The 23,014-nt window shown below is 43.9% G+C and overlaps 1 protein-coding gene across 1 annotated transcript; it reads right to left on the bottom strand.

Annotated features, from left to right (window-relative positions):
* Nucleotides 1–1,232: 1,232 nt before the first annotated feature.
* vps16 (VPS16 core subunit of CORVET and HOPS complexes) lies at nucleotides 1,233–19,016 on the bottom strand. Its single transcript, XM_083774747.1, has 24 exons — nucleotides 18,906–19,016; nucleotides 17,693–17,781; nucleotides 16,919–17,010; nucleotides 16,066–16,194; nucleotides 15,649–15,793; nucleotides 15,103–15,218; nucleotides 14,891–15,013; nucleotides 13,784–13,839; nucleotides 13,611–13,700; nucleotides 12,554–12,725; nucleotides 11,134–11,265; nucleotides 9,988–10,115; nucleotides 9,712–9,747; nucleotides 8,111–8,219; nucleotides 7,744–7,878; nucleotides 7,427–7,535; nucleotides 7,195–7,292; nucleotides 6,232–6,336; nucleotides 5,834–5,911; nucleotides 5,371–5,457; nucleotides 4,975–5,057; nucleotides 3,316–3,412; nucleotides 2,834–2,937; nucleotides 1,233–2,148 (listed from the first exon to the last, which is right to left on the bottom strand). Exons 1-24 carry the CDS (start codon nucleotides 18,953–18,955, stop codon nucleotides 2,004–2,006), a joined length of 2,508 nt encoding a protein of 835 aa, XP_083630873.1. The 5' UTR covers nucleotides 18,956–19,016; the 3' UTR covers nucleotides 1,233–2,003.
* Between the last annotated feature and the right edge of the window lie 3,998 nt (nucleotides 19,017–23,014).

Genomic DNA, 23,014 nt, shown 5'->3' on the forward strand with positions numbered 1-23,014 from the left:
GACCCTGTGGGGAATCAAAATGATGACTAGTCCAGGCTGCTAGCCTGGGAATTTGGGAAACCAGACGAATCTGCCACTGCCACAGGACGAAGAATAGTGCCCTACGCAGTGATAATGTAAGTCTGGTCATGCCGGGCTACAATTCTGTCCTGTCCGTCCTCCTGACATTAGTTTAGAAATCAGTGTAGGCCTATCCCATTCAAGAGTCCCGGAATTCCACAGGTCACAGATTTCGGTGTATCCGTCGATCCCCTCTGCTCTGGAAAAAAAAAGCTCTGGACACAGAGTTTACTGGGTCACTGATTTCAGTTCAACACCGTCAGCACAAAGCATAAAGACTAAAGAGCAGAGACACTGACACCCGCTGAGCCGCATGAAGGACTATAGAATGAATAATAAATGCATGCTTGCTTATACTAGTTCTTCCATTTATAAGTTCTTAATAGAAACTCTAGTAGTAGTTTAAAATGGTTAATATTAACAAGATGTTAAGACAGGACAGTAAAACTGTATATTATTTCAAAGTAAAAAACAAAACAAGAATTCATACATTATGAATTAATAACCAGCTGCTGCCTGAATTGTGCTATGAAATGTAAATATCTGTGTCTATCTGTATTTAATGTGTGGAAACAACAACAGGAGAGAGAGAGAGAGAGAGAGAGAGAGATTGTGCGATACATTCTCCTCAGACATATTCATACTGTAGGCCTACCGTATATGTTGGTAAAAAAAGAGTGTATAAAGTAACCAAAACTTTTCCATCTACAAGGCTCAAATGTCATGAGAAAAAATACAATTACGTGTATGGCATCAATGTAAAATGTGCATAGCCTATAAGCATGTGACGGTTTTCGGTTCAACTGGTACAATCCGGTTTCAACTAGTAAACCGTTTTAATTTTTGTTTACGGACGGAAGCTCGCCGCGGTGCTCAAGCTTGACTGCTGCGGCTGTAGGCAGTGCTGGCTGTAGCCTGCAGAGCGGAGCCCAGCACACACACGAGAACCCCCTTTCCACGGGTTGGTTCCCAATGGGACAGCCTAATCTATGAGTACAGTGTAAACTCAGTACAGATTGTAAACTATTAAGGATAATTTTGCGCTCCCGTCTCCATGTGCCTCGGCCATGTGCCCAAAAGAACAGCGAGTGAGCGAGCACGTGCACGCACACATGAAAGATAAATATCAATTGCACATATGTAATTAAGCTCACAATTGTGAATGCAACAATATTAATTTATTTGGAAATGGAGTTGTACAGTATGTTGTCAACATGAACTGGAATATGTACAGGAGACTTTTATATATTGTTAATATGATCTGGGACATGTACTATAGACTGTAAAGTTTGTTAATATGAACTCATTTTCTATGTTAATGCTATCTTTCTATGCACAATTAACCTGACGCTGTAGCAAGCTTCTTGGATCTGGCAGCGTCAGGTAAATGCACAATATCATTGTATAATAATAAAGTGATGTGACTCATTGACAAAACGGATTGTGCAGAATGAACTGACTGGATGAAGGCTGTATGTAACTTCTCAAAGCAAAAGCAGCTGACCTGATGGCTCTCAAAGTGGCATCCAGGGATCCTGCAGGGGTCCTTGAGGGGGTTCATTGGATAGATATTCCACTGTTAGATTATTAAGCTTACGAATGATTCATGATGACAATTCTTTATTGTAAATTGCACCCCAGCAAACTTAGCTTAACCCAGTGACCATTTGAAGATTTTCAAAAAGGAAATATTTGGAATGTTTGAAACATTTTAACATAGGGGTCCACGCCACGGTCAAATACATGTATTCCATTGTGTACACTGTCAGAGTTAAGGGGAGACCTTGAAATGCAACCGTTTGAGAACCATCGCTCTATTTACATGTGTAATAACTGGGACACCATTTCAAGGCAGCTTCAGTGGGTTTGAGTCGGCAGCAGCGTTTGTCTCTGTTCAGGTCTGTCTGCGAGCAGCACAGCCCCGTCTGTGAATTTGAGCCGGGTCACTTTTTGGCAGCAGTAGCTTTGGCTCTGTTCAGTTTGTCTACGACGACTCTGTCGGTGACGGGAGAGCAGACGGACAGGACGGAGTTCATCTCCGCTTCACTCCTCCTCTCTATGGCTGCTTCTGCTGCCGCTTCCACGTCCCTGGAGGAGAGGACGAGAGAGGAGACGCGGTGAAGATGGCACACGCGCACACACTAGGGCTTTCACTTCTAGTGATTTTTACTAGTTGACTAGTTACCTAGTTTACTAGTCGACTACCTAAAAACAAAAAATTATCTATATATTTTTTTTTAAATAATAGTTGTACATTTAAAAAGTGTGTACATTGGTGACTATAACTATAATCTAGCTGATCTTGACGGGAAAATAAACTAGTCAACTAGTACCAACAAGGTTGATTAGTGTATTTACTAGTCGACCAGTTGAATAGTCGACTAGTTGCTTATGTATGCATGGATGTATTTGTTGTATTGTTTACTATTGTGTTGTCTACTGTATTTGCTGTTTTCTGTTGGACCCCCTCTCGAAAACGAGAAGATACATCTCAAGGGGATATCCTTTCAATAAAGGTTGCTATATATTAAAAGAAAAACATCTAAATGCCTATTCCTAATAAGATCTTTTTCATAATTGTAACTAAGCATTATGCTTTACAATTAGGAACAAAATAAGGTTAGGATGATTTAGTCTAAATCATTTTGGAATCGTAAAACGTTCTTTTCCTTCATGAGGACCAGGAAAATGTCCTCACCACGTGTGTTTCTCAAATTATACTAAACTTAGTGTAGTGGGGACATTAGTAAAATCCACGTGTACACACACTCACCCGACAGCCAGGTGAGCTTTGACCCTCTGTTCTGGAGACACCTTGGATACGTACTTCCTGGCTTCAAATTTATTATGCTTCTTTACACACACCTCCACGAAGGGCTGGCGGGAGAGACACACACACACACACACACACACACACACACACACACACACACACACACACACACACACACACACACACACACACACACACACACACACACACACACAACAAGCAAGCAAGCTGATTAACTTGCTTATTGTCCAGACCCTCTGGATAAAAGTGTCTTCTAAAACACAAAACAGCTTGATCTGTTCAGTCCTGCCAGGTAACCAGTACAAACGTAGATGTAATATTTAAGTGTTAGTGAGACATTCATTCCAAACGTAGATGTAATATTTATGAAGTGTTAGTGAGGCATTCATTCCAACCAAAGTAAATAATAGTAAAGTTTAAAGTGAACAAAGTGTGATGAGCGATGTTCAGTTCAGTCTTACCAGGTAACCAATAGGGGACTTCTTGCTCTTGGCAAATTTCTCCAGTTCCTCCCAATCCTCTTTATCTGCCACAGACTTTAACTTCAACCACCAGTACCTACAGGCACAAGGAACCTAAACTTTAGTGTGACAACCAGCAGTATCATGGCTGGGTATTGCCAACAACCTCACGATGGATACGCATCATGATACGATATGTAATTATGGTACATCAATGGTTCTCAAAGTGGGGACGGCGGTCCCTTAGGGGTTCCATGCCACGGGGTCCAGAGCAAAATTAGTTAATATAGCGTCACAATCCGTTTAACCACTTTAACCCTATTCTATACTTCAGATGTTCAGAATAACAATAGTAGATGCACAAACTTGGGAAACGCAACAACAGGTGTTTCAGGATACAGATCACTGGTATAGGGCAGTGTTTCCCAACCTTTTTTGCTCCAGGGCACACTTTTCATAGCCTAAAAATCTCGGGGCACACCTAGGCCTATCTATATACATATACATACATTAAGTTTATATATATATATATATATATATATATATATATACACATACACACACATACATACAGTGTTGGGATTAATAAAGTGACAACTTTTACAATATCCTCATTACCATTATCCAAATTAATTCCTTATTATATATATATTGTTTTTTTTATATATTTTGGAGAAAAAATAGCTCATATGCAATGTGAAATGCCACCTAATTCTTAATCCTTTTCCTTGTCTTTATTATGGGCCATCTTGTGAAAGCTGCATGCTTTTATTGTGAAGGGTCTCAGTTCCCACAGCCTGCATATTTCCACGTGCTAAAAATAGCTGATCGACAAGCTTGTTGATCAGCCATTTTCAGCATGCAAGCATAACACGTGTACGACGAAGAATAAATCAGGCATCACTGCGCTTCTGTGGAGGGAGGGAGCTATTTTTCGTGGCACATTATGTTTAATCACAACAACGTCACGTTTACTTTAGCTCCTCAGTGTTTGGGTTGGGACATGTATGTGTCTGCTGTCTACGTGCATATGCGCTCTGCGCGCTCCAGTCTTTCTGGAGGGAGCGAAATGTAGCGTCTTCTGCATGCATCTAAGCATTAACATTTCAATGGCCGAGGGTCGTTATTGTTTCGTGTTGTTGTTATCGCACGTCTAATGGTTAGACGTGTGACAACGCAACAATAGGAGCCTGCAGCCCAGTAGCTATAATATTGCTTTCGGGGGAGGGTTAGTGTGCCGCCTGATTTTGACAGAAAGTAACACTAACTTAGTGTTACTTTCTGACAAATCAGGCGGCACACCTGGACATATCAAACGGCACACTAAAGTGCCGCGGAACACAGGTTGGGAATCACTGGTATAGGGAACATCGCCTCCTCCATATAATGGCGACTGCCAATTATCACAGCCACTGAACAGAATTTTACCTTAGCTAGCTTGGGCATTTCCTGCAATCTGCAGGCCTCTCACAACTGATTCATGGACATTAGCGAGGCTTCCGAATATGAACACAAGCAGTTGACATTTGTAACCAAGGCTGTATAATAGCATCCTTGAGACGTTGGTACTTGGTAAGGAATGCCTCTTCCAGTCTCTCTCTATCACACACACACACACACACACACACACACACACACACAAAGTACAGTTGTCTCTACCTCTTATCAGGGACTCTGAAGTCTCTGTACAGTTGTTCAGTCTGTTTATGAAGTCCAGCTGCCAACAAAGCCTCCATGGTGGCCTGCACACACACACACACACACACACACACACACACACACACACACACACACACACACACACACACACACACACACACACACACACACACACACACACACACACACACACACACACACACACACACACACACACACACACACACACACACACACACACTTTTCAAACGTGCTGCAAAGCTACCGTTGATAAGAAATGTTTGTCGCCATTTCTACTACGCATTTATACATAATGTATATAGTTTACATATATGTAAATTTAAATATATTCAATTACATTCGAAAAACCTAATTGTGATCAGTTGTCACACTGACCTGCAGGGACAGAAACAGTAGCCCCTCCCCCTTCTCGTCATCCAACTTCTTCTGGAAGCGAAGGAGACGCATCTCCTCCTCTGTAGCCTGGAGAGGAGAGGAGAGATGGGGAGGGAAGGAGAGAGCTGAGGTTGAGAACAGGGAGAACAGAACAGCAATGGACACGCTGGCCGATCGTAGGTACTGCGGCGTATTCCGTATTGCGGCTGGGGTCAGAAACATGTTGTTCAATAGGCTCGACTCACGGGTGTGACACAAACGCGTCACATGGGCCCCAAATAGGCCCTACCCGTCACATTCTTCCAACCAAGGGGTGGAAAGGAGAGTGAGCAACCCCATACAAGTGAATGGGAGGGGATTTACCGGTACCCTCTCTATTATTTTTAACTCTATGGGTTGAACAAACGCTTCAAGTTGTGTAATTTTGTTACAAATGAGAGTAAAAACAAGTACATTAATTTACCTTTGCAGCAAACTCGTTCTTGGCCTTGTTGTATTCATCTACAGCACTCTGTAACTGAGACAGGCGAGCCTCCAACCTCTGCACGTGCACGCACCCACACACGCACACACACACACACACACACGCACACACAGTAGGGTTTATGTGTCCACAGAGAGTCTTCTGGTGGTTGCTTGTGATAATGATCCAACGTCGGGGTTGTACATTATCGGGTTGTCAAATAGGGCTAGGCTGCCTAATACAGTACTAATACAGTAAAGTAGTAATAAAGTTACTACTAGTACCTTCTCTTTATAACTAGTAGTACTAATGTAGTAACATAGTAATAGAGGTACTAGTACCTTCTCTTTATAACTAGTAGTACTAATGTAGTAACATAGTAATAGAGGTACTAGTACCTTCTCTTTATAACTAGCTCTGACGTAGTAATTAGCCAGTTCCTGGTGGTCGTCATCTTGGTTGAACAAATCCTTCAGCGTGTCTTGCTCCTGAAGCCTACAAAACTGCACACACACACACACACGCACACACACACAGGCAAATGCAAAACAAAGTTGCTTCAACATCTAATCTAAGTCTAGACCATTAAAAAAAAACTTTCATTTATTTAATTTATAATATAACCCATTTTTATATGGCCATTTAGACGTACCGGTATTTTACACGTCTAATAGCCTAAAAAATGCTCAGTGTGGGTTAAGTAAGGGATAATGTATGTCTGAGTGGTCATTGTTTATAGATACATCACCGACAGGTTGATTAACCACCGACGTGGAGCGGAGCTGGTTACATTATCCCGCTTATTACAAAATGAGGTATTTCCTTGCTTGCGGTAATGAAAGTATCCCATTAGTGCCACGCTGGCCAGCATCTGCCCAGCTGCAGCACTGTCGGAAAACAAGGAAGTGAGTTGACCAAATCAAATCCATTTTCGGGAACTGCATCTTCTCTTTCTCGCTCAAATGTTTTCAAAATCATTTTTGAGAGCAATGTTTAGCTGTAAATGACATTGTGTGTTTACATGGCTGTCATGTTGGAAACCCCGCAGTAAATCAGCGGGGCACAGCAGGTGCTCTAAGGGTTTGATTAGGCATCGGTCTGTTATAGACAATAGCATTTGTTTCCGGTTGACTTTCACTCAGGAACTGGAAGTTCCAAGATGGTGGATTTGAATGTGCTAAAATAGTGGCTGTAGAAACCCAAAGGGTCGTATATATTTACTTGACAGTCTATGGTCTGTCTGTCCGTCCGTACCTACTGTACCTGTCTGTAGAGAGAGGTTGGTTCCTGTCTGTCTGTCTGTACCTACCTGTCTGTAGAGAGAGAGGGCGACAGGTTGGTTCCTGTCTGTCTGTACCTACCTGTCTGTAGAGAGAGAGGGCGACAGGTTGATTCCGCAGAGTCATAAAGAAATCTCCTCGGTTCATTTCATTCTTCAGGTAGGTCACCACTGTGTACACTGCAATGCACGCACGCACACATGCAGGCAGGCAGACAGACACACACTCCTAGTGAGGATTCAGAATCCCAGAGAAAACAAACTTTCTGCCGTGTCAATGTGTTGTGTGTGCGTGAGTGCGTGCATGTGCGTACCCAAGTCTGTGTCTCCACTCTCTATAGCTTTGCTCAGAGCCAGCTGACTTCTCTTCATCTTCAACAACAGAGGAACCTGTTCACCTGAGCGAGGCTCATAGTCCAACAGCTACACGCACGCACGCCACCGTAATAACACACACACACACACACACACACACACACACACACACACACACACACACACACACACACACACACACACACACGTATTACTATACTTCAAAACAAAGAACATCAACAATTTAGGGATGTGATTTTATGAATGCCATTTTTTACAATTTTGGCACAGGTGACAGACAGACAGACAGACAGACCTTTATAGCCAGCTCGATGCGTCCACACTCATAGGCTCTGGAGGCGATGTCAGAATAGGACACCCCCGCTGTCTCTCCAAGCTTCACACTCACTGACCTGGCTATGACATCATCTGACTCATCCTTCTGCTGCACCTACACATGCACGCACGCACACACACGCAGACACAATTATAAAAGTGATCCAAAGTGTCCAAAGAAAGTGTTCTTTGCACTTAGCTGTGACTTTATTTACTATCATTTTGTAATTTTTATTACCTTATCTAAAATTATTCACATAATGTAGATTAAATGTATAGTAAAACTACACTTTATTTAAAGCACTGTTAATATCGATGTGCGTGCATGCATGCGTGTGCGTGCGTACCTTGCAGCAGGCCCAGTGTTTGAGGACACGACTCACTCCCTGGTACTCTGGTGTCTTCAGATAACGACAGATCTCTATCGCCAACGGATACAACTTACGATACACTAACCTGGGGAGAGAGAGAAAGAGAGAGAGAGAGGGAGGGAGGAAGAGAGAGAGAGAGACCGAGCGAGACAGAGAGACACAGAGAGATAGAGGAAGAGAGACAGAGAGAGGGGGGGAGGAAGAGAGAGACAGAGAGGGAGGAAGAGAGAGAGAGACCGAGCGAGACAGAGAGGAAGAGAGAGAGACACAGAGAGACAGAGAGTGGAAGAGACAGAGAGAGAGAGGGAGAGAGACAGAGCGAGACAGAGAGAGCCAGAGAGGAAGAGAGAGCATCACCGCATGCCTGGCTGACATCTCACAGTGGATGTCCTCCAACCACCTCAAACTGAACCCAGACAAGACTGAGCTTCTCTTCTTCCCAGCTAAGTCCTGCCCTATGCGGGAGCTAACTATTTCCGTAGACAACGCCCTGGTAACGTCTGTCCCAACAGCCAGGAATCTTGGTGTTGTCCTGGACAGTCAGCTCTCGTTCAAAACTCACATCACAGCTGTCACCCGATCCTGTAGGTTCACACTCTATAACATACGACGAATTAGACCGTTCCTCACCCAGGAATCAGCCCAGGTCCTAATCCAGACAACAGTCTTGTCAAAACTCGACTATTGTAACTCCCTCCTTAGTCCTTACTGGCCTACCAGCATGTGCACTTAAGCCTCTCCAGCTGATCCAAAATGCCGCAGCTCGCTTGGTCTTCAACCAGCCAAAATTCTCACATGTCTCCCCCCTGCTCCGCTCCCTCCACTGGCTCCCGGCCGCTGCCCACACAGAATACAAAACTCTGATGCTGGCATTCAAAGCAACCAAAGGTATGGCTCCCCCATATCTTGCAAGTATGATCGAACCCTACAAACCCTCCCGCGCACTCAGATCAGCCAACGCAGGGAAGCTGGAAGTACCCTCACAAAAAACGCCGGGACAACGCTCCACACGTCCCAAACTCTTCTCCCTTCTGGCTCCAAAACTGTGGAATGCACTTCCCATTGCAGTCAGAACTGCAGCATCACTCCCAATCTTCCGCCGTAGTCTGAAAACCCACCTTTTCAGACTCCATCATGGCCCATAGAACTTACCCCACCCCCTTCGATAGCATTTCTGTAGACTTAGATAGCACTTGATACAGACTTATAGCATGTTATGTAGACAGCACTATAATTGCATTGTATGTAGTCATAGCACGTCATAGTACATATGTATAGCATAGTAGTATAGATGTATAGTTTATATGTATAGTTTCATTATATAGATATTCCACTGTTACTTTCTTAGCTTACGCATGTTTCATGATAAATGTTTTTATGTGATGTATTCCCATGCTTTTTGTTCTTGCTTAATGTAAGTCGCTCTGGATTATGCTAAATGCCTAAATTGTAAATTGTAAATTGTAGAGCGAGAGAGATAGAGAGAAACAGAGAGAAAGAGAGATAGAGATTTATTTTTTTACATTTGGTTTCGTGTCAACAGCACTGATTAGATTGTCTCTTATGTGAACACTCACCTGTCAATCAAGACCTGGACCGTCATCTGTTTGTATCTGAGGAGGCGGAGCTTAAGGAATATGGACAGAATATTTTTTTGGAACTACAATGGTTACTGGTGCCATCTGGTAATTGATTTGTCAGATAACACTGACTATAATATGGCAGCAAAGGTTAAAATAATAATAAAATAGCACAAACAATAACATAGTTGCCCTACACATATGAGCTTTGTGTGTGTGTGTGTGTGTGTGTGTGTGTGTGTGTGTGTGTGTGTGTGTGCGTTAGGAGGATACTGTGTGTGTGTCAGAGGGATTCCGACGGTGTACTCTCTGACAGCGTTGAGGACTCGCAGGTCTTGACAAACCGACACGAAGGATTCCGGAGAGAAGTTGGTGAGGAAACACTTTCCAAATGACGCCGCCTTGAGGATGAGAGACACACAGAGAGAGAGAGAGAGAGAGAGAGAGAGACAGAGAGACAAACATGAAAACAGAAACAAGTATTTTCAGTGGTCATGGTATGAATATAACTAGGTCTAGTAGTTACTAAAACTATAAGCCATAAGAGGTCGTTGTTTACCACTGATTTTACCACAGCTGAGAGGCGTGGTGAGGGCGACACGTAGTCACATGATGTTAGTTTATCACTGATTTTACCACAGCTGAGAGGCGTGGTGAGGGCGACACGTAGTCACATGATGTTAGTTTATCACTGATTTTACCACAGCTGAGAGGCGTGGTGAGGGCGACATGTAGTCACATGATGTTAGTTTATCACTGATTTTACCACAGCTGAGAGGCGTGGTGAGGGCGACACGTAGTCACATGATGTTAGTTTACCACTGATTTTACCACAGCTGAGAGGCGTGGTGAGGGCGACACGTAGTCACATGATGTTAGTTTACCACTGATTTTACCACAGCTGGGAGGCGTGGTGAGGGCGACACGTAGTCACATGATGTTAGTTTACCACTGCTTTTACCACAGCTGGGAGGCGTGGTGAGGGCGACACATAGTCACATGATGTTAGTTTACCACTGCTTTTACCACAGCTGGGAGGCGTGGTGAGGGCGACACGTAGAGAGACTGAGAGCACAAACCAAAGCTATAGTATGATGGAGAGGAAGTGCCAGTCATGCATGCTGAGAGAGAGAATGCCAGTGAGTGAGTGAGTGAGTGAGTGAGTGTGTGTGTGTGTAATAACATACTTGCTGCGACTGTGTAGGTCAACTGGTGAGATGGAGTGCATCTTTCTGTGTGCACCAAACCTTTATACAAACATGTCTGAAGTTGCTGTATGTACAGTATAGCCTCAGGAGGCTCAAACTGTGTGTGTGTGTGTGTGTAGTTGTGCACGCGTGCGTGCATGTGTGTGTGTGTGTGTGTGTGTGTGTGTGTGCGTGCGTGGCCACCCTCAGCAGTGTGTGTGTGCCCGCCCACCTTCAGCAGACTCTTCTGTGTGTGTGTGTCGTGCTCGTGTCCTGCCGCCTCCACACACTGTCTGACGGCCTCTCCCAACACACACTGTTCCTTGATCTCACGTAGGTACTCATCTGCCTTCTGACTGGACTTCTGCATTTTATCAAAATAAAATAGATAGAGAAAATGTACAAAGTTCTGAGAATTAATGAACCTATGACATATCTGACAGACCTGGAGTTAAGAAGGCATGCACAGTCGGTTACCAAAACTAGTATAACATATGGCAGTGGTTCCCAAGACGTTTTTCATGTCAAGGACACCCCCAACTCATCTTATTGTCTCCACCAGGCCGAAGGCATGGGGGGAGAGTATGTTTTGCACTCCGTCCGTGTGTCCGTCCGTGTGTGTGTCCGTGAGCAGCTAATCTTGGCCACCGTTACCCGGTCGATGCCAAATTTTGCACACACACTCCCTGGATGCCAACGATGAACCTCTGCCCCAAACTTTCCAGAACGGCCTGTTATAGCGCCACCAGGAGGCCGCTTTGTGCAAAACAAGTTTTTGCACAGTACACCTACAGATTTTGTCCAAACATCGCGCAAATTGGTACACAGTCTCTCTAGAGCCATTCAACGAAATCGGTCTTTCAGATTTCTCATTATCCATCCTGATTGGTTAAGATTGGCTTCCAAAGTTCACAGGAGTGCTCAGTTTCAAACAAAATGCTGCAAATCATGAACACATCGCGTGATTTCCGTGAAATTGTGCACGCACATTCCCACTAGGCCGAGGACGAAATGCCACATGAACAATTTCAACTCAGCCTCAAGGTGGCGCTATAACTGGCCGAAAAGTGTTTTTACCTCTAACTGCACGGATCTGTGGATAATTTACTTTTGTTGCCCTTTTATCCAACCACCAGATGAAGGCAAGCTGCAATGTCCTACATTCCTATCCTGGTGGAGACCTGTGCCCAGAAGGGCACTTTTTCTAGTTCATAATGTTCCAACGACAAAAACGCAATTAACCCAATTTGGAGTGGGAACCCCTTTTGGTATTATGTTAGTAGGTCTGCTATTTGTAGGTCTGCTATTTTTGAAAAATCGTGAAAATGTGGTGCAAATCATTGAATATAATATTCTTTCACTGCGAATGTTTTAACTCAAATCTTTGCTTCTGCTGGATCCTGGAACAACATATTTTCAGGTGGGGGTCAGCGGCCAATTACATATCATTTTTGGGGTTCCTCGACATGAAATATTGAGCATCACTGATACAGAAACATAGGTATTTCAGAAAACTGTCAGGATTTACGTAGATGACATTTTTAAAATGTTGACGTCAGGCCTAAATGGGTTAAATCGTTAATCGCGAATTATTCGTGTGACAAATAATCGTCGCCTAAAATGTCCTAACAAATGGTGCCAGCTGTTGTTACCTCATATTCTTTGTGGGCTTCCAGCAGCAAGGCTCCAGGCGCCATGGAGGCGATCTTAAAGATCTCCTCGCAGACCAGGGGAACCTCCTGGAGGAACTCGTGTCTGGACGGCCCGACAAGACGAACGCCGTCCAGCTCCCCGACGCACACACACTCCTCATCCAGAGAGTATCTGACCCCGAGTTAAGGCATGGACCACACTACGTACTGATGATTATAACACAAACACACTCCTCTTACAGAGAGTATCTGACCCCGAGTTAAGGCATGGACCACACTAACTACTGATGATTATAACACAAACACACTCTACATCCAGTATCTGACCCTGAGTTAAGGCATGGACCACACTAAGTACTGATGATTATAACACAAACACACTCCTCTTACAGAGAGTATCTGACCCCGAGTTAAGGCATGGACCACACTAACTACTGATGATTATAACACAAACACACTCTACATCCAGAGAGTATCTGACCCCGAGTTAAGGCATGGACCACACTAAGTACTGATGATTATAACACAAACACACTCTTCATCCAGAGTGTCTGACCCTGAGTTAAGGCATGGAACACACTAACTACTGATGATTATAACACAAACACACTCTTCATCCAGTATCTGACCCCGAGTTAAGGCATGGAACACACTAACTACTGATGATTATAACACAAACACACTCCTCATCCAGAGAGTATCTGACCCCGAGTTAACACTAGAGATGCTTAGAACCAACCCATTTAGACCTGAGGCCGATTCTACAAATGCCTTCTAAATCAGTAGTTCTCAAACATTTGCGTGCCAAGGACCCCCAAAATGATATCTGGTTGTGGGGGGGGGGAAAGAGAGAGAGAGAGAGAGAGAGAGAGAGGCTGACCAGAGAAGACACACTACAGCGCAACAGTGGAGCCAACAACACTGCAGAGAAGTATGACTAGAAGTCCTTGTAGGACATATTGAACCAGCAGTACTAGAGGTCCTTGTAGGACATAAAACCAGCAGCACTACAGGTCCTGGTAGGACACAAGACCTGCAGTGAGTAAGGGTAGGATACTGGATGGTGTCATTACAGTCGCCGGCCACTAGGAGGAGTCTGTCCCACATCACAACCACAGAAGCTTGCTGGCTCTTTGGTCTGCGGCACCTGAACACAGACGAGAGAGAGATCAGAACCAGACAGACAGACAGACAGACAGACAGACAGACAGACAGACAGAGGGGACTTACCAAACCATCTGTTTAGGAGGGGTCCTCACTTTGGCGTCCACCTCACACAGTTTATCCTGAAAACACAACACACACACAGGGGTTAATTTACACTATACACTTACTGTGGCTAAACATCATTGATTATGCGGACAAAAATCATTGATGTTGCGATGAAATATGCAAAATATGCAGGATTTTATGTGGTGAAATATGCAGGAAGGAAGTTGCGAAATATGTGGGAGGTTTGCGCAATTATGCGCCCTTTTAAAAATAAATTGACCGCTGCATAATCTGCGATCGCATAAACACATTCTGAACTCGGACTCGGCTCTATTGTTCCAGAGAATCATCAATGTATCCAGAAACATAGCTGGGGTACGACTTGAGAGCATGCCATCAATGTATGACACCTGGATACTCAGGAAGGGGAAAGCTAAAGTATTGTAGTAGGGACAGAACGCAGCCAATACCATCTTTTACCATAATAGAGCGTCGCAGTCCCTCCCCCTTTCAGAACAACGAGTGGCCCAGGAAATGAATCTCAATGCATTTTCCTCATAGACATTTCAGAAAGTATTTATTTAAAGACCTTTTACGCCGCGGACAAAGCCAACTCTTGTCGTGACAAATCATGACAAAAAACACACATTTTCGGGCCAAACAAAGAATTAGAAAGTAGAAAAGAAACGGCAGGTTACAACACTTTTTTTGTTGTTTTTCTTCTTTGTAATTATTTGTTTGGTCCAAAATATTGTGTGTGTTGTCATGATTTGTCACGACAAGAGTCTTCATACGACGCTTAAAAGGTCTTTAAATAAATACTTTCTGAAATGTCAATGAGGAAAATGCATTGAGATTCATTTCCTGGGGCACTCTGGGGTTCTGAAAGGGGGAGGGACTGCGACGCTCTATAGGGGCAACGGGACACAGTTACACACAACCTTTGCTGCAAGCTAGGGCTTCAAAATCATATAGGATTTCTGAACAAGCACATTCTACCGGGGAAAGGAGTCTGTTCACTCCTCATGCAATGAAGGAAGGGTTGAAAAATGGGTTTGTTTGTTTGTGTGTGTGTGTGTGTGTGTGTGTGTGTGTGTGTGTGTGTGTGTGTGTGTGGTGTTGGACCTTGAGGTTGGCCGAGCCCATCCACACATGTCCAGAGTCAGTGAACACTGACAGGTATTTATAGCTGAAGGACACCGCCATGCACACGATGTTACTGAACGGGCACGAGATACCTGGAAGAGACTGGGGATGTGCACAGAACATGTTTATGAATGCCATTTTTTACAATTTTGGCACAGGTGACACACAGACAGACAGACAGACAGTCTCACCACTGCGGTACAGGAAGTGTTGTCCAGTATGTAGAGGTCTGGTCCATTGGCCAGCAGAACTTTAGTCTGTCTGTCCTGAGTCAGCACAGCCCAACATGAGGGAGGCCCCTGCAGGCCTGGAGGAGATGCAACACACAGTTCATACTAGTGTCTCAAGAGAGACAACTATTCCACAATCTGCCAATGTCACAGAGAGTCATACAAACTTCTCAGAAAAAAGTTTGGAAGCATACTTTTTCGGTCAATTATTTCTCCCCTATAATAATACCAATTGGTATTGCATTTTATATAATTTTTATCATGGTTTAGTCAGCTTTGCAACGAGGTATTAACTTGTCCACGATTGCAGGATCCTTACAACTTAACAAAATCTTCAAGTCGCTTAGAATCTTCACCAGAAACAAGGACGAGTGTTTTCATGGTTAAAATGGGTTTGTATAGGAAGGGGGCATAATGATAAAGCAACATAAAAACGGTCTAGTGTCTAGGGTGCTCACAGAAGCCTGAGTAGATGTGAAATGTCCCTTAAATGTGTCTGTTGGGTACCTGGGACCTCAGGAAGTCTCCTCAGCTTCAGGTCGTCGATGTTGGTGGCCAGGGTGAAGCGAGACGAGCCCGTCACTATGGCGACGCCGGTGCCGTAAGGCGAGTGGAAAACTTTGGCTTCCGACACCTGAGTCTGTACCACTTCCTGTGGAGAGAGAGAATCTATTTTTCCATTCTCTCTACTTTTCCACTGACAATGTTCCTTTTATCCTCAACTGTTCCTGTGCAGTTTATCGGTGACCAACAGTAGAAGACTACTCAGCTCCCACGTGTATAATGTCGAATCGTGCTCGTGTAATTAAAGTGTTAATTTGGCACCGGCCTCTACAGGGGAAGGAGAGAGAGGTCAACCAATGTAAAATTCTTTACAATCTTTTTACTAAAAGGTAAAAAAAAGAAAAGGTCAAAGGCGCTGACCTGTCCCATGCTGAAGTGTCTCTTGAAGGTTCCAAACAGGTCGTAGATGAGGACAGTGCCGTCCTCCTGGACACACAGCAGGTCATCGCACACCGTCCATCCCAGGTGACGCACCGGACCGCTCTTCCACTGCAACACAACACGCTCACTTCATGATGCAACGTTCTATACAATACCGTTTCCCCAAACACCGAGGTCGGGATCCATTTGTGGGTCACGGACCAATTATTGTGGGTCACAACAATTTTCTTGAGCCAGAAGGTAAAGCTCTCCATCTGGCAATCTTCGTTCCTACTGTCTCTCACCTATGGTCATGAAGTGTGGGTCATGACTGAAAGAATAAGGTCACGGATACCAGTGGCCAAAATGAGTTTTCTCAGGCGTGTGGCTGGCATCTCCCTTAGGGTGAGAAGTTCAGTCACGCAAGAGTAGAACTGCTGCTTCTTCACTTAAGTGGTTCCGGCATCTGGTAAGGATGCCTGTCGAGCGTCTCCCTAGGGAGGTCCTCAATGCACATCCCACTGGAAGGAGACCCCCCAAGGAGACGAGGACCAGATGGAGGGTTTACATCGCCACACTGGCCTTGAGTCGCCTTGGGATCCCCCAGACGTTACTAATGTTGCTCTGGAAAGGGAAAGTCTGGAGCTCTCTGGTGGAGCCCCCACGACCCGACCACAGAGAAGCGGTTGAAGATGGATGGATGGAGCATTTAAAAATCTAAAGATTTATTTTTATTTGTTTAGGGGACATAAGGTTCGAGAACATCACGCATGCACCTCATCATAAAGAAATGGGTCACGACCCACTGATTGGGAAAAGGTATGTTCGGAACTGTGTGTGTGCGCGTGTGTACCTGGAAGCTGGCCATGGTAACCCCAGAGGCAGAATAAATCTCCAGCTGAGGACGGGCGCTGGGAGAACGTCGCTGACATTCCTTCAACAGAGCTGAGAGAGACAGACAGATAGACAAGGGACAAGGATAAAACATGATGTTGCGTGGGCTTGTTCGTGGTTTAGCTGTGATGCTATGTTTAGCTGTGATTACCTAGTTAGTACAAATATTAAAACACCCAAGGGCCAGGTCCAACTACATCTCCTGACATAATGTACCTTCGGACCATAGCAACAAAGTCACATGATACATATGCATTTAAACGATTTTATTTATCATAATCAATATCAATCAATGATATTAACGCACCCATTGTGAGAAAAATAGCCAGGGCGGTCGATTATGACAGTCATGTTTCAGGGCTAGTACACCTCCTGCCTTCAGTGCCCACTCGAACTGTCACTACGCTGCATTTGCCGTCAAAATTAACACTTACTGTGTAGTAGAGGTACAATATTGATGAGTCATCATTAGATACAACCAGACAGGAATTTTCTATCTCCTCTCACAAAGAGGGCTGTCAGTCGAAGGATGAGATCAGCACCACAGACAGAGAGGTCGGAGTTAACCAGTTGAGAATATATATTTCAAAGATTTGCACATTTTCACAATTCTTCAAAAATAGCAGATCTACAAGCTCATAGCACGGCACACTCTGCTATTTTTCAATAGCTAAAGTATAACATAATGCTTAAAACACCAAAAGGGGTTCCCGTCCTGAATGGAGTCTCTCACCTATGGGTCCACCGTAGGGTGCTGCGGCCACCAGACAGTCTCTGAAGCCCTCCCTCAGAGTCCAACTCATGTCATACAACTCTATCTTCCTACACACGCGGGCGCACACACACACACACAAAGTGACACTGTGTAAATCAGTGGTTCTCAAAGTGGGTCCTAGAGGGGGGTTTCGTTCCAACTTCCAGGGCGTCCCCCCAGGAGAGTTGGTTAATTAATATGGCATGATCCAAGTCAGTTCAACCACCGTTAACCATATTGTATACAGCTGATCTACAAGCTCACAACATGTGGAAATGCGACACGTTGTGACCTTGCAGATCTGCTATTTTAAACTAATTTTTTACATTTCAACAAGACTTATGGGGGGCAAGGTGTTTTCAGATGGGGACGTCCATCCATGGCCAAAATAAATACATATTAATTTTGGGGTCAGACTCATTTTGTCACGAGAAGCAATGGTGTGAATCACATCGTTATTGTAAATGAAATAAAGTATGCATTGCATATCCATATGACAGCATCAGTTACACTGACTAGCCCCATATGTGCCCTCTCCCTACGCTACAGAATGAGCGTAGGGAGAGGGCACATAAGGGGCTACAGTTACACAAACATAACACAGCTACAGTACATGTTGGCCAATTTAATACTGAGGTGCCAAGTTTAGGTGACCAATAGGCCTGTATCCGCTGTGAAACCATGTACTTTTAGTGAGTCATTTTGTCTTTTATACTTGTATACTTCATAATTTCATATTATTATTATCATGCTGCAGCTAACAAAGCTAACTGTGGTCATGTGAGCTGTCAGCTGTGTCTACATCCCATGGCCCGGAAGGACGACCGTGCGATGTCATTGGCCAGCTGGTCGTCAGGGAGACAGAGGCAGACGCTTCAATAATAATCTCTCTGCTAAATCGGCTTCAATAATAATAGTAGCTTCATAGGTCCAAATAATGTACATTTATATAAGTACTGCAAGTTCAAGTTCAAGTTAATTTTCACGTATGTCACTGGACGTAGAATTTACAAGTTACAACTAAACTACTAATTTCGTACTCAACGTCAGCTAAACCAATCACAGCGCGACTGTCCCTCCGAGCTATGGGGGTCTAAATGATATGGTTGTTTACTAGCCTAAAAGAGACGCTGCTTAAACATCATCATACTAATATCATCATATACATTTAAAATAAAGTCCCGACAGTTACCGATAAAATGCCTCCCCGAGGGGGTTCCAGTTGGCTGTTATAAACGCCATGATGTGAATTATTCCTCATAAAATAATTTGTTTTTGTATTACAAATAAAAATGGGAAGAAAAAAAAGCTGTAGGCTGGCTCACTTCCTGGTTTCCTTCTTCCTCTACGGCTACAATACATGAATACAAACGGCATCGCCGCTGACGAGATGGGGATAGCGCCATCTGTTGTTGGTGGTGATTCTATTCTATTCTATTCTATTCTATTCTATTCTACAGTGGTGGGGAAAGTACTCATATGTTTTACTTTACTAAGTATCAATACATACTGCAATATAGAAATACTGTCTACATTACAAGTAAAAGTCCGGAATTCGAAATGTACTTGAGTAAAAAGTATTGGCTGTCCAAAAGTAACAATTATTATGCAGAATTTCAATAATGTCAAGTTTAATGTCTTTAGAAAATGGCTGAAATAGGGCTGAAGTGCATGGTTAGTTTGTTATGGGAAGCCGTTTAGGCCATAAATGCATAGTCAACTCACACATACATGTATACTTCTCTTGCACATACATATGTATTGGTACTTCACTTGCACATACATGCATATCTCACATACACATACATACATACTTAATTCGCACATACATACATACATACTTCACTTGCAAATACATACATACTTCATTCACACATACATACATACTTCACTTGTACATACATACATACTGCATTCGCACATATATAAATACTTCACCTGCACATACATGCATACTTCACTTGTACATACATACATACTTCATTCACACATATATAAATACTTCATTCGCACATATATACATACTTCATTCGCACATATATAAATACTTAACTTGCACATATACATACATATATACATATATACATAGGACTGCATACATATACGTGTGTGTGCATGCATGCATAATGCAGCTCTGATAAAAAAAATCGGATATGTCAATGCAGCCTGATTGGACGAATACATTATGAATTCATTACAGTGGTTGGTGGAGAGAGAGAGACGGGACGAATACTTTATGAATTCATTACAGTGGTTGGTGGAGAGAGAGAGACGGGACGAATACATTATGAATTCATTCATTTAGGGGGGCGGGAACCCCTTTTGGTGTTTAATATATATTTTTTATCCCACGATTTTGTAACCCATTTTTCACCCCTGTGTCAATCATCTAATGTGATCCTGGGCTCTACACGTGCACCCTCCACCAACCTAGTCCCCATATATGGGGGACAAGGGGAGAGCAACGGACTTGAACTCATGCTTCCTTCATGCCTGAGTGTCCAAGTTGTCCTTTACACCTGACAGGGGGGAGTTTCCCTGGTTGGACGTAGCGCGTGGAAGGAACACGTTATTCCAACCAGTTCCTTTCCCCTCCATCAGGCGCCCCGGCTGGCCAGGGGGAGGCAGTTTTGGTGTTTAAAGCATTATGCTATACTTTAGCTATTGAAAAATAGCAGATCTACAAGCTCATAGCGCGCCACCGTAGGTACCTGCCACCACCCTCAGGAGCTCCGTCCTGGTGTTCTCCATGCAGTGAGAGGCGGTGAGGACCCAGGTTGGATGGATGAGGATCCCTCCACAGAACCCCTTGTCCCTGTACCAGGCCCGGCGCCACGGGAGGGCAAAGGGGGTGTTTGCCCCCCTAAATCGACCTCTTTGCCCCCTTAGATCAAATAGTTACAGACAAAACTAGACAAAGTGCCAATCGGCACAGGTCTCCACCAGGGCAGGTCAGGTTGTGGCCTCATGGTGGCGCTATAACAGGCTGTTGAGGAAGATTTGGGCCGGAGGTTCGTGTTGGAGGGATGCAGGTACAATGTTTTTCCATGTGTGCATACATAAGTTGTATACAGATCGATGCAGTTATAGCTAAAAACAGGAATTGGCCTGTTATAGCGCCACCGTGAGGCTGATTTTGAGGAAAAAAATTGTGGCATGTCGTCCTCGGCCTAGTGAAAATGTGCGTGTATAATTTAACGGAAATTGCACACTGTTTGTGATTTGTGGCCTTTTTTCAAAATGGACGAATCGTGTGAGCTTTGGAAGCCAATCTTAGCCAATCAGGATGGAAGATGGGAAATGGTGGCGCTCCGTGTTGATCACATGACTATGGAGATAGTGTATACCGATTTGCGTGAAATTTGGATAAAATCTGAAGGAGTAATAATAGAAAATGTGTTTTACATATGTCGGCCTCCTGGTGGCGCTATAAAGAGCAGATGTGAAAAATTCCAGGCAAAGGTTTTTCCTTGGCCTCTAGGGAGTTGGCATACAAAGTTATCCACAGATCCGCGCGTGCAGTTAGAGGTAAAAACACTTTTCGGGCAGTTATAGCGCCACCTTGAGGCTGAGTTGAAATTGTTCATGTGGCATTTCGTCCTCGGCCTAGTGGGAATGTGGGTGCACAATTTCACGGAAATCACGCGATGTGTTCATGATTTGCAGCATTTTGTTTGAAACTGAGCACTCCTGTGAACTTTGGAAGCCAATGTTAACCAATCAGGATGGAGTCTGATAAATCTGAAAGACCCGTTTCGTTGAATGGCTCTAGAGCAGGGGTCGGCAACCCAAGATGTTGAATGAGCCATTTTCAACCAAAAAAATTAATTCAAAATCTACCTGGAGCCGCAAAAGATTTTTAAGCCTTAAAATGCTTATATAATGAAGACAACAGGGCTGCAAGTGGATATTAGCCTATCTATCAAAATAAAAAGTGCGCTATGGTTTAAGCCCGTTCGGAAATAGCGCACTGAGTGCACTGTGCAATGCAAACTAATAGGCGAGTGCGCTCCCGCGGTGCGCATTTCCGAACGCAGTCAACGCACCCTCCATTATTATGCCATGTTTTTTGCATTGTGTTCTTACTCGTTTAATGTGATTTCTGTGTGTGGACATCGCTGGAGAGCTTCTCAACATTGGGCACGTAAAATGTCACTTTAATCTTCACACACGATTGCAAGCTCTCATCGGTGAGGCGTGTGCGGTATTTGGATTTAATGTAGTTCATGTTTGAGAATATCTGCTCACAAAAGTACGTTGATCCAAAGATGGATAATACTCCAGATGCGAGTTTCTTCATGTTCACATAATTGTCTGGAAGAGCATTCCATGTTTTCCGTCTGTGAATGGCTTGCCACGTTTTATTTATTGTTTGATAGTTTGTCACTGCAGATTTAGCCATGGTGCGTCATGCAACTGCAGCCTGTTTTACGCAATCGCTACATTTACATTGTAAACGTGTACATAAACATTCAGATTCCAAATATAAAGTACTCGCCACATGTGCCACGGGTGTTAGAATGTTGCTGGTACAGCGATTAGCATTGCTGCATCCCGCGTTGTTTAATAAAAAGCTTTTTTATCCGAGCTGTTATTTTGCCATTGGCTTTCAACTACGCGCCCCCACCCGGTGTGCAACTGTTTCCCAACCCCGTTTGAGAAAAGGGGCGCTCGGATAAAAATGCTTTTTATTAAACAACGCGGGATGCAGCAATGCTAATCGCTGTACCAGCAAATTTCTAACTCCCGTGGCACATGTGTCGAGGACTTTATATTTTAAATCGGAATGTTTATGGACTGCGATTGCGTAAAACAGGCTGCTGTTGCGTCATGACTGACAGTCATGTTTCAGGGCTATAGCCTACTGCAGATTAAGCATACAGACAATCCATCATAATATTTATTCTACAAATTTTTACAAAATTGGGAAACTTATGAATGTTTCTGTCACGTTTGGCCTCCTACAGAAACCATAAATGAAAAATAAAAATGTGAAAAAATAAACATTATACATTTTCATAGATTTTTTTGTAATGCTACAGGGAGCCACTAGGGGAGTGCTCAAGAGCCGCAAGCGGCTCTTGAGCCGCCGGTTGCCGACCCCTGCTCTAGAGAGACTGTGTACCAATTTGCGTGATGTTTGGACAAAATCTGTAGGTGTACTGTGCAAAAACTTGTTTTGCACAAAGCGGCCTCCTGGTGGCGCTATAACAGGCCGTTCTGGAAAGTTTGGGGCAGAGGTTCATCGTTGGCATCCAGGGAGTGTGTGTGCAAAATGTGGCATCGACCGGGTTAACGGTG

The sequence above is a fragment of the Protomyctophum parallelum genome, assembly GCF_964188405.1.
Source record: "Protomyctophum parallelum genome assembly, chromosome: 10".
In the NCBI taxonomy this organism is placed as follows: domain Eukaryota; kingdom Metazoa; phylum Chordata; class Actinopteri; order Myctophiformes; family Myctophidae; genus Protomyctophum; species Protomyctophum parallelum.

What these genes read in the sequence shown, in the direction of transcription:
- vps16 (XM_083774747.1), bottom strand. Translation starts at nt 18,955, where the DNA reads ATGGCGTTTATAACAGCCAACTGGAACCCCCTCGGGGAGGCATTTTAT. An exon ending in TTACCATGGCCAGCTTCCAG is followed by an intron (nt 16,195 to 16,918) that starts GTACACACGCGC and finishes GTTGTGTTGCAG; the next exon opens with TGGAAGAGCGGTCCGGTGCG. An exon ending in AAAGCTCACCTGGCTGTCGG is followed by an intron (nt 2,149 to 2,833) that starts GTGAGTGTGTGT and finishes CCTCTCCTCCAG; the next exon opens with GGACGTGGAAGCGGCAGCAG.